The 12,867-nt window shown below is 36.0% G+C and overlaps 2 protein-coding genes across 51 annotated transcripts in view; one reads left to right on the top strand and one right to left on the bottom strand.

The window, feature by feature from the left end:
- The window catches only part of LOC147842141 (uncharacterized), a 1,078,568-nt gene that overhangs the window by 254,068 nt on the left and 811,633 nt on the right, over positions 1-12,867 (top strand). The gene's annotated exons all lie outside the window — the stretch shown is intronic.
- The window catches only part of nbeaa (neurobeachin a), a 320,618-nt gene that overhangs the window by 143,882 nt on the left and 163,869 nt on the right, over positions 1-12,867 (bottom strand). For all 50 annotated transcript variants that reach the window (XR_015500347.1, XR_015500348.1, XR_015500350.1 and 47 more), the window contains 2 exon segments: positions 9,455-9,574; positions 8,911-9,057 (listed from right to left, as the gene is read on the bottom strand). Coding sequence is in view for 46 of the 50 variants with exons in the window: in XM_087269435.1 (XP_087125561.1) it covers positions 8,911-9,057; positions 9,455-9,574 (267 nt within the window). In the remaining 4 variants the exon portion in view is untranslated.

The raw sequence follows: 12,867 nt of genomic DNA, 5'->3' as shown, positions 1-12,867 counted from the left end.
AGAAAGGAGTTGCTTTGGTTTTAGAAATATTAACTAAAATATAAGTGAGTTTTTCAATAAAACAAGTGACCTAAGTGAAATAATATTGTCTTCAGTTGGAAATTAGATTATTTAACTAACACAATGGCATATAAAACTCACTCAATTTTGACATATTATTTTGAAAACAAAACAATACTTGTTTACTTGTCGAGAAAATTCTTCTTGATTTAAGAATTGTTTGATTTTTGGACAACAAACCAGACATAAACTAACTAAGAAAAGCATTTTTAAAGTGTGGCTCTTGTCCTTGTTTATGCAGTAATGTGATCCCCCTTAACTCGTTTCATTAAAATTAAAATAAACACAGCTTTTGGCATGTTATGCCTCCCAAAAATAACATTTCATATTCTGCGCTGATGATGCAATCTACAGTACATCACTTCTATTGAACACAATCTCTAGCATACAAACTGAAGCGTACTTGTGCTTAAAAGGACAGTTCACCCAATAATGGACATTTACTCACTATGTACTCTCCCTCAAATGGTTCCAAACCTTTATGAGTTTCTTTATTCTGTTGAACAAAAAACAAGCTGAAAGCCAGTAATCATAAACTTACATAATATAAAAAAAACAAATACTATGGTCATCAGTGATTACAGGTTTCCAGCGATCTTCAAAACATCTTCTAACAGAAGAAAGTAAGTCAAACTGATTCAGAACAAGTGAAGGGCGATTAAAATTTTTGGGTGAACTACCCCTTTAAGCTGTCTGCTGGTCAGTGAAGGTCTGGGTGTGGATCTGATCTCTGTACCAGAGGAAGTCCAGATGTCTGGTCAGCATGTGATAGCCAACAAGCTGCTCTCTGGCTGTGTGTTTCTGTGGTAATTAGCATGTGAGGTATGGGGCACTTGGCATTGTGGCAGAGAGAGCCGTCTGGAGGACTGTGTGTGTACGTGTGTGTTTATGAGTTCTATAGATCATCCGAGTGTGTGAAAGCCATGCCGTTCGTCTATGTCGCTGCGGCTGGTGCAGCTGTCCTCTCCAGGGACTCAATGGAGAGAGAGAGAGACAGTAAGGGAAAAGTGTGCCCGGATGAGTGGACGACCCATTTCACAGACAGCTGCTAGAGTTTTTTGGTGCTCCTCTGCCCTCGGTGACGGAGAAGATGAATGCTGTGTGAGTTTGCTGGAACGCTGAGCGAGATTACAGCAGCAGCAGCGTCTGACCACACGGCCATATTAATGAGCTCTCTCTCACTCTCACTCTTCCTGCATAGTCAATGCGTTTCTGACCTAGTTGTGATCTGGAAACCGTTTTGACGCAATAGAGACGTGGAGGACACAAAATCTGGCTGACAATATATTTGTCTGGGATAAATGGATGGACGGACGGACGGACGGATAGACAGACAGATAGATATATGGATTTATAAACAGAACGATAGATAGAATTAAAGAAGGAACAATAGATAGAATGATAGAAAGATAGAAAGAACGACGGATATAAAGATAGATTGAATGATAGATAGAACAACTGAACAATAGATAGAATGATAGAAAGAACTATAAATAGGTAGAAAGAACAATAGATAGAATGATAGAAAAAACGATAGACAGACAGACAGACAGACAGACAGACAGACAGACAGACAGACAGACAGAAAGACAGACATATAGATAGATAGATAGACAGATAGATAGATAGATAGATAGATAGATAGATAGATAGATAGATAGATAGATAGATAGATAGATAGATAGATAGACAGACAGACAGATGGATATATAGATGGATAGATAGACAGATGGATAGATAGATGGATAGATAGATGGGGACAGATACAATGATAGAACAATAGATAGAATGATAGAATAGAATAGATAGACGAACGGACAGACGGACGAAAGGACAGACGGACAGATAGATAGACGGGTAGACGGGCAGAACGATAGAACAATAGATAGAACGATGGATGAATGGATGGATGGATGGATGGATGGGTGGATGGATGATTGGACGGACAGATGGTACAATGCGATAGATACAATATGATACAATACAATACAAAAACAGATGATCCGAAAAGTACTATCACAGAATAGAAACTATACGTTAGATACTATACAATTCAATAGATACCATACGATGCACTAGATATGATCCGATTCTATAAGACAGATACTATACGATACAATAGATATTATACGATACGATACTATACAATAGATACTATAGAACACAATAGATACTATACGATACGATATATACAATACTATAAGATAGATACTATATGAAACAATAGATACTATACAATAGATACAATACTATACTATAAAATAGATATTATGCAATATGCTAGATACAATATAATACTATATGAGAGATACCATACAATACAACAGATACTATACGATTGGCACAATAATATACAAAAGACACTGTACAACACAACAGATACTTTACAACACGATAAATGCGATATGATACTATACGATAGATACTATACGATACAATAGATACTTTACAATTTGATAAATGCAATACAATACTATACGATAGATACTATACGTTGCTATAGATACTTTACAATACGACACGTTACTACGCGATAGATACTATACAATACCATAAATACCATACAATACTATACGACAGATACTATACGCTATAATAGAAACTTTACAATACGATAAATACGATACGAAATTATACGATAGATACTATACGATACGATAGATACAATACTATACAATACAATACTATACGATAGATACAACATATCTATCTATCTATCTATCTATCTATCTATCTATCTATCTATCTATCTATCTATCCCATGGCCTTGAGAAAACTTCAAAAATGAACTGATCAGCAGCGTGAACCAGCTGAGCTCAGTCTGATGCATAAAACAGCAGCGCAATGAGCACTGAGAGATGCTGTTAATCATCTGTCCATTTAGGCTTAATGTACGAACACATCATCTGACTGGAGTAAACAAAAGCTGCTTATAATCATCAGATCATCTGACCCGGGTAAACAAGCCCCGTATACACATTTTCAAAGAGCTTAGTTCAAATTAGGGAGCCTCGCGCTTGACTGGAGAAAAACATTCGCAGGGAGATTTTTTAGCTAAGTGAGAAAAATCTAACGTGACTGCATGGATTTCCCCTCTTTGCTCCTGTCTCTCCCTCCCTCCCAGAAGCAGACTTTTAAAAGGGAAAGTTCATCCAAAGACGAGAATGTCCTATTAATAAATTAAACCTCAGGCCATACAAGATATAGGTGACTTTTTTTTTGTTCAGTAGAACTACAAAGACAGTGGTGCTATTTTGATAGATAGATACTATTTTGGTCCGGTCTAAAAGGAGAGCCCAGAGATGTTACTTGGTCCTCACACTATTCATTTTAGCAATTTGAAATTTAATACACAAATGAAACCAGAAGTTTACATACACTGTATAAAAAGACACATAACCATTTTTAAAAAGTCAGATGTTAATATGACTAAACGTTTTCTCTTCTAGGTAGGTTAGGATTATCACATTTGTTTCTGTTTTGCTTAATAGCAGAATAATGGGAAATATATATTTTTTGAGAATTTTTTATAACTTTTCTTGAAAGTCAAGTTTACGTACAATAAGATTATTATGCCTCTGAAAAAGCTCAGATGATGGTGTCAAGGTTTTGGAAGTTTCTGATTGGCTAATTGACAACATTTGAGTTAATTGGAAAACCTCAAATACACTGCTTCCTTGTGTGACAACATGGAAAAAATCAACAAGCCAGAATCAACAACAACAACAAAAAAGAGCCAGATTACAATTTGCTTAATTACACTGGGAATAAGAATCAATTTTGGAGACAAGTCCTGTGGTCTGATGGAACTAAGATTGAACTGTTTGGCTATAATGACCAGTGTTACATTTGGAGGACAAAGGGGAAAGCTTACAAGCCTTGGAACACCATCCCAAGTGTGAAGTATGGGGCAGCATAATGTTGTGGGGCTGTTTTGCTGCAGGAGGGACTGGTCCACTTCACAGCATAGTTGGCATCATGAAGAAAGAACATTATGTAGAAATACTGAAGCAACATCTCAAGACATCAGCCAAGATATTAAAACTTGGCCACAAATGAGTCTTCCAAACAGACCATGACCCTAAGCATACTGTCAAATTAGTTAAAATGTGCTTTAATGACAACCAAGTGAATGTTTTGGAGTGGCCATCACAAAGCCCTGATCTCAATCCTATAGAAAATTTGTGGGCAGAGTTGAAAAATTTTGTGCGAGCAAGACAGCCTACAAATCTGATTCAGTTACACCAATTCTGTCAGGAGAAATGGGCCAAAGTTCCTTCAAACTATTGTGAGAAGCTTGTGGAAGGATACCCAAAACATTTGACCAAAGTTATACAGTTTAAAAGCAAAGCTAAAAAAATACCAAGGAATTGTGTGTACACTTTTGACTGTCTAGAAATTAATAAAACAATCCTCAAAAAAAACAAGTCTCTCATTATTCTGGCATTTAGCAAATGTAAATGATTTAGGTAATCGTAACGGACCTAAGACAGTAAACGTTTAGTAGGATTTACCATCAGCCTTTTTTTTTTAATGGTTACAGTATGTTCCTTTTTTTAGAGTGTATGTAAACTTCCGGTTTTAACTGTACATGTTGCATATTAGTACATATTTTTCATCTTTGAAATTTAAACATGCACTTGTATTTTAAATATGTGCTTTGCATATATTACCATATCTCAGATTCCTATATGTGGGTTCAGCTGCTGCCTTTACATTTGCTAGAATATTTGAAGGTTTTTCACTGCTAAAAAAACCCAAGTATAAGCATTCATTCTTTTTCCTTAGTCTTAGTCTCCATTTTAGAGGTCACCACAGTTGAATAAATCGCCAACTATTCCAGCATATGTTTTACGTAGCATATGTTTTTCTAGTTGCAACCTAGTACTGGGAAACACCCATACAAACTCATTCACACACACACATTATGGACAATTTAGTTTATTCAATTCACCTATAGCACATGTCTTTGGATTATGGGGGAAACCGGACCACCCTGAGGTAACCCACACCAAAACGGGGAGAACATGCGACTCGAACCTCGACTTCTTGCAGGGAGGCGACAGAGCTGCAGTCGAATGAATACACGCTCATTGTCATATAGTTCTCCTTAGAAGAATGGACTGGTGTGTAGGCAGTCCCTGTTACCATTAGGCTTTATGCTAATCGTTTCAGGCCTGCCTTCAATAGAGAACGGGAATGTGTCGTTACAACACAATGCATTCTGGGTATTTAATCTGATTTATTGTATCATATATACATTCATCAGAAATAAACGGTAAGTGTTTGCACTACAAAAAATGAAGAAAATCATCTCTGGAAATGTTTTCTTGCTGCAGCTTGTTGATGCCCTGTCAGTTACAGATAAACGCATTCATTTATTTAGTCTGTGCTCGGCTTCTCCAGTTATACTTCATCGCTGGACACAGAATGTTATAAAATGCTTATTTATAAGCGTTTATAAAGGTATACAAGTTAGTCCACTTTATTCTTAGTGTTTGTGAGATGTTTTTCCAAAAGATTATACTATAAAACGGTCTGCTTTTTCTGTTATGACTTCAATAGCCACAAACATGGCTGACTGCAACTCACTCTGACGTAGATTCCTAAGCTCTTTAGGCTTTAGCTAAACAGTGACCCTTGGTGATTCATAAAATTCTAGTGAATGGCAGAAAAAACACGTCTTGAATTGCCTGAGGTTGAGTAAATGAATAGTAATTTTTCATTTTTGGATGAACTATCCATTTAATTAGTCAACCAGAAAGAAAGACAGCCATTAACACCACTCATCCATCCTCTTTTCTGTAGTGAGCAGGGATTTTTTTAAGGGTTCATCTAAGTCAAGCGCTGCTTTGACATAAACACTTCGGGCCATCAAGCTGAAGCAGTAATCAGCTCCAGCGTGCATGTAGAGCCGCGAGACAGAGGTGAGGGTCCGGTTAATGAACGGGAGAGAGAGAAGACAGGGGAACATCAGGTATTATTAACGGCTCTGTCAGGGAAATGCAGAGCCGCTGGAATGAGAAAGTACTTCAGCATGTTTCAGCTTCAGAAAGAAGGACCGAGCAAATGTCTGTTCACTGAGACAAAAATCGAGGGGAATCAGACTGCATGAATGCAAGACAAAAGTCAAGACACATTACTTTCATATCAGTCCACCTGGAAACAAAAACCTCATGTTAGCGCTCTAATTCAATGCTGCACTCCTGAAAGCACTCTGGAACATTATTATATCATTTTTCAAATATTACCCAATAGTGATGCACGGATGCTGGTTATATCAGCGTGCGCTGCGGATAATCTGCTGGTCGGGCGAGTCGGGTAAAAAAAAAAAAAACAAACATTATGATTAATTGCGGGTGGGTTGCGGGTGGATGTAGCGGGACATGGCAGTGGACCAGTGAAAAAGCAGAGAGTGGGCTTTGCAGAATGGAAAGATGAGATGCCTAAAATAATGGATGAAGTGCAAGAGTAGCCTACTGTTAAAAGTTTCAGTTAGAGGAGTCATCAAAGAAAAATCTGCTATCGTTCTGGAAGAAACAAGATCACTTATTTCCACGACTGCAGCGTCTTTAGAGGAGAATCTTGTTCATTTCTACAAGTGGTGCGAGCGAACGCTCATTCATTGCAGCTGGCCGCGTTTTGGAGGCAAGGCGGGATCGCCCGAATCTAGGGAAAGTAGATGCTATTCTGTCTTTGCACAGTGCGATCGCCCGAATCTAGGGAAAGTAGATGCTATTCTGTCTTTGCACAGTGCGAAAAAAAAAGCCAAGTAAACATAACAAAGCTGCCATTTAGACTGAAGTCGCACCTTTTTGTTATCTTGTTACTGAAACTGTAAAAGCTAAAATGTCTTTTTGCTTTCTGTATCTATTTGAAAATGAAGAAAATGTTGTCTAAAGACAAACTTTTGTTTTTATAAATAAATGTTCATTTAAAAACGTTTAAGGGCGAAGCAGTGGCGCAGTAGGTAGTGCTGTCGCCCCACAGCAAGAAGCTCGCTGGGTCAAGCTGTGTGGAGTTTGCATGTTCTCCCTGCATTCGCGTGGGCTTCCCCCACAGTCCAAAGACATGCGGTACAGGTGAATCAGGTAGGCTACATTGTCCGTAGTGTGTGTGTGAATGTTTCCCAGAGAAGGTTTGCGGCCGGAAGGGCATCCGCTGTGTAAAAACTGGATATGTTGGCGGTTCATTCCGCTGTGACAACCCCGGATTAATAAAGGGACTAAGCCGACAAGAAAATGGATGTGTGTATAAAAACGGTTACTATTAACGTACTATTTTACGATCAGAGATGCGCAGATTATAGTTCAATGAATCTGCAGTTAATATCCAGTGTAACTTAAAGGTTTAACTAGACAACTAAACAACTAGCTAGATAAAAAAATGGAATAAAAATAAAAAATTATAAATGTGTGTGCTAATAATTTAACTTCAATTGAATGAATATTGCATGTCATTAATAATTTTATGTTTGACTGTATATATAATGTTATTCTTCTGGAGAATTTATTTTAATGTTGATTTTGTTGGCTGGAATGAATAAGTATTTCCCAGAAGAATAATATTATATCTACAGTCAAGCCAGAAATTGTTCATACCATACCCTATTTGTTCATTTATTTGGCAAGGGTTTCTAGATTACGCTTACTTTACCAAAATAAAATATAATCACGAGCTTGGAGGACTGCATCCATATATCTAATGACTCAAATCACTCATTAATAAAGTCATCTGGAATGGCAAAGAAAGCGTTCTTGCAGGACTCCCAGAGTTCATCAAAATTCAATGGATTTGATGCTTTAATGCCTCTTTCATCTTACCCTGACATGCTCAATAATCTCCATATCTGGTGACTGGGCTGGCCATTCCTGGAGCACCTTGACCTTTTTTACTTTCAGTAACTTTGATGTGAAGGCTGAAGTAGGAGAAGTAGCGCTATCCTGCTGAAGAATTCACCCTCTTCTGTGATTTGTAATGTAATGGGCAGCACAAACGTCTTGATACCTCAGGCTGTTGATGTTGCCATCCACTCTGCAGATCTCTCGCACGCCCCTAAACTGAATGTAACCTAAACCATGATTTTTCCTTGACCAAACTTGACTGATTTCTATGAGAATCTTGGGTCCATGCAGGTTCCTTCTGCAGTATTTGTGATGATTGGGATGCAGTTCAACTGATGATTCATCAGAAAAATCTACCTTCTGCCACTTTCCCAAATGATCAACTAGAAGTCAAGTTATTATTTGTTGCTCTTACAACTGAGATAGACAACAAAACTTTTTTATAATATCAGTAATGTTTTATTGCTAAGGTCAATACTATTAGTCCCTTAAGAATTTTTTTCTTTAAAAAAAAAAAAAAAAAAAAAATATATATATATATATATATATATATATATATATATATATATATATATATATATATATATATATATATATATATATATAATTTGTTAGCTGCATTTGGAATCATCAGTTTTCTAAAAGTGTGTAAATAGGAAACTTTAAAGATTTTTATTTAATTTTTTTATTGTTTTTTTTTTTTTTTTTTTACATTTTATTACTTCCATTAATTCCTTAATATTTCTTTTTTGCAGTGTAATTGTAGTATTTCTAAGGATCAACTGTTTTCATTTAAATTTCATTCCCACAAAAGTGCTGTATGGCTCGACAAAATAAGCCTAAAATAATTGTTTCATCAAAATCCAAACACAAGCGCTTACAAAAGATGCATTTGACCTCCCACTAACACCAGGTTGAAATAGTAGTGTGTCCAGGCTGATCTTTGTTGATTGTATCTCTGAAAACACATTAAAGAGTTCTGAAAACAATGCTTCAGGGTCTATACCTTATATCCCGGTCCGAGTTGATGAATGGCAAAGATCTGTGCGGGGTTCAGTGCCTCGCTGAAAACGTACACAGCTCCGAGTTGCCCACAAAACACACGGTTAGCATCCGCAGTCTCTGACGAGCCCAGGAAACATTTATCATAACTCTGCAGGAAGAGAGAGAAAGAGTATAAAGATAAAGAAAAGAAAAAAACACCAAAAATAAAAGTGGAGCTTTCTATCAGTAGAACAGATTGAGAGTTTTCTTTAAAGGCCCTCTGGAGCCGTTTACTCGCTATCTTCTGGTCATCTTGTTCTGATTTACTTTAGCTATAGTCTACACACAATGCACTTCAAAGGTTTGCCTAAGGAAGCGAAGAGCTACGGCTAATCTATATCGCTTTCATCCACAGAGACAAGCTTTTATCTAATCGCATATCGTTCGCACCCTACAGGTGCAATATTTCGTAAGCTGAGGAAAATAAAGTTGATTGGAAGTTTACGGTTTTTGGCAGACTGAGATGGAAAGATTGAGAAAGGTTTGCTAGCGGCTCTAACACTTACATCGTTGGTGTTGACGTGCCAGGCCATGTCTCCATACGAAACCAGCTGGCCATTGACGTAGCATCGGATCTCGCTATTCCTCCAACGGTTGTAGATGTGGACGATGCTGATCATGTACCACTGTAGGAGAAAACAGGTGGATAGTTTAGAAAACAATGTACGGTTGAAGTCAGCATAATTATCCCTCCTGAATTATTAGCCTCCCTGTATTATTTTTTTCTCCAATTTCTGATAATTGTAACGGAAAGACGATTTTTTTTTTCAACAGATTTCTAAACATGATAGTTTTAATAACTTATTTCTAATAACTGATTTATTTTATCTTTGCCATGATGACAGTACATAAATCTTTCACTAGATCTTTTTCAAGACAATAGTATTCAGTTTAAAGTGACATTTATAGGCTTAACTAGGTTACTTAGGGTAACTAGGGTAATTAGGCAAGTCGTTCTATAGACTATCGAAAAAAATACTGCTTAGGGGGCTAATAATATTGGCTTAAAAATGGCTTAACTAATTTAAAACTGCTTTTATTCTAGCTGGCTAATAATTTTTATTCTAGGACGGCTAACAGTTTTGTGTTCAACTGTTTAAACAAATGTTTCACTAGCAGTAATCGGATGTTCTTCTCATCTCAGTTTTGAGTTAATATCACAACAAGGACTTTTTACTCAATATACACAATGTGGACTGTATTTTGAGCTTATAGCATACAAATCTGGCATTATATCTCACAACGACAAGTGTGATGTCACAATTTTGATTTAACATCTCAAAATTTGGACATTGTTTTTAACCCTTCATTTCTGCTATGGCAAAAACGTATTTTTTTTTTCTTTTTTAATGTAGTTTGTGGCACACATTCGCCAAATGTCTTTCTCAGAATTCCAAATTTATACTCAAAAATACTGAGTTTTATAATGAAATTTTGGGTCAACATCTCACATTTTTGCTAATTTCTGTCTAAGCATTGCAAGTTTCTGGAACAATATTTTCACTTTAGCTTTTGCAAATCTATACCTCACAATAATTAATTTTACTTTATAGTTATGATTTATCTTGTAATTTATGAAATTTGTTTTACAATTCTTATTTTATAGCACAAAACTCTTTATTTTGTACAGTTTAGAATATCTATTGTAAGAAGTGCCTATTTTAACAGACTTCAAGGTCCGTCTGTAGAATTAAATGCTTATTTAGTAAGTTTTAGAACATTACATTTCTCATTCACATTACTGCAAAAACATAACACACTACATGAACAAAACGCATTTTGCAACAGCCAATAGGAGAAATCCTGGTGACCTAGCATTAGATTTGTCCCAGTTATTTTAATTTATTAATGTCAACATGATGCCAATGTCAATAGATGTCAATTTGATGTTATTTTAACATCAAGGAGATTCACATACACTACTTACAACCATTGTAAATTTGTCATTTGGAATCTAAGCTTTCGGATGAATTAAACTTTTCTTATAATACAATATTTTTGTTGTTATTTTGGTGGTCAAAAGGGCATCAATATGTGGATGTCAAATGGACACCAATGCTTTAACTTCAAATCGACTTGCATTTTTGATGTTATTTGACATCAAGATGCCCGCGGGATAGTATTATTATAAGCATTTCACTGCATACTAAACCGTGTATGACTGTGTATGTGACTAATGAAATGTAAATTTGAATCGAACCCCTTCCCAATGCAATTAAACCTCTGAGGTTGCCAGGTCAATAAGTGTCCCTTGATAGGTGAACATTAGCCAGTGGGGGAGTGTCTTTTGTCTCTCCAGGTGTGAATTATTCAGGACCATCGTCACACTCACACATACAGCTGAGACGACCCAAAAACTGAATTTAAAAATTCTGATTTTACAAAATGTAAATCACTGTAATGTTTTCTTTGAATGAGAGAACAGAATAATTTTCACAAAATTGTGAAGTAAATATTCTAGCCTACAAGACGGGATACTCAAAAGTCTTGTTCAGGCCCATTTAGTGTGGTTTTTTGGACCTTATTTCAGCAAAAAAAATTCTCTGAAGCTTACTAATCACGCATAATATTTTGTTTCCTACAAAAATGCAAGCATGTACATCAATATTTCTCACATGTTATTGTAGCAAAGTTTGTGCTGAATACAAAAATAATACATGTTGGTCAGTATTATGTAATAAGTGGCTGAAATAAGCACAAATGTCAGGGCATGTCAAAACCTCTTAAGAGTCCCAAAATCACCTCAAAACCCAGAGAGTTAAGTTTTTTCAACATTCTTTGTGCAATCTTAAATCAATAATAAATCAAAAAGTCTAAATCAAATTATTTTCAAAAACAAGCAAATTAACTAAAACTATGCGTTTCTGCTTTTAAACAATCTGTAATTTCTCACCACACTGACATGCGTTGCATTGACGAATGACCTGACCCTAAAAATGAAAACGGTTCAATTCTTAGATCAAGCACATAAAACATCATCTCATTACATGCTTCTAAACCGAGAGCTAAATTTACAGAAACAGACTCATTCTGTTTGATGGCAGCAATGCTAAAAGCTGTTTTGGCATATAAATTAAAGATCAGAGTCCTGTCGTTTGAAAGCACTCCAGTGAGAAACGCGGATCACATCTCCATGATTCAAACAAATAACTGAGCTCTCTCTGGGTGGCGTCCATATGGATGAGCTCTGGAAATTAAAGTGGCCTGTCACAAATTGGCAGATTTAAATGATGCAAACTTTCGCAAAATACCCAATTTCCCAAATATCTTCTCCACCTTCTTAGCATCATTACAACGTAAGGCGATATTAGCTGGGGTGACAGAGAGAGAAAAGGATAAGCCAAAGTCTAGCAGACTGAAAATCCATCCCATAACCGAGATTTTACAGCTTTTAATGCCAGTTAAGATTTGACATGAATGCAAGAGAGGGCCAGATTTGTCTAGACAGGGGTTTGGATTTTACAAAAGCGCCATTTGAGAAACAGCCCTACAACTGTCTCCAATTTTAGAACTTCTTTATTGAGCAAAGAGAGTAACAATACATACAGTTCAACTCAGAATTATTAGCCCCATTTATATTTTTTTCTTCTTTAATTTTCACAGTATGTCTGATAAAATTTTTTCTCTGAAAAAAAAAAGTTATTTGTTTTATTTCGGCTAGAATAAAAACAGTTAATAATTTAAAAAAAAAAACATTTTTGGGACAAAATTATTAGCCCCTTTAAGCTAATTTTTTTCCCATAGTCTACAAAAATAAACCATCGTTTTACAATAACTTGCCTAATTACCCTAACCTGCGTAGTTAACCTAATTAACCTAGTTAAGCCTTTAAATGTCACTTTAAGCTGTATAGAAGTGTCTTGAAAAATATCAAGTAAAATTTTATTTACTGTCATTATGACAAAGATAAAATAAATCA

Source organism: Danio rerio, chromosome 10 (assembly GCF_052040795.2).
Source record: "Danio rerio strain M-AB ecotype USA chromosome 10, GRCz13ab, whole genome shotgun sequence".
In the NCBI taxonomy this organism is placed as follows: domain Eukaryota; kingdom Metazoa; phylum Chordata; class Actinopteri; order Cypriniformes; family Danionidae; genus Danio; species Danio rerio.
Note: the sequence above shows the minus strand (reverse complement) of the source record. Positions and strands in the feature narration are given on the sequence as shown.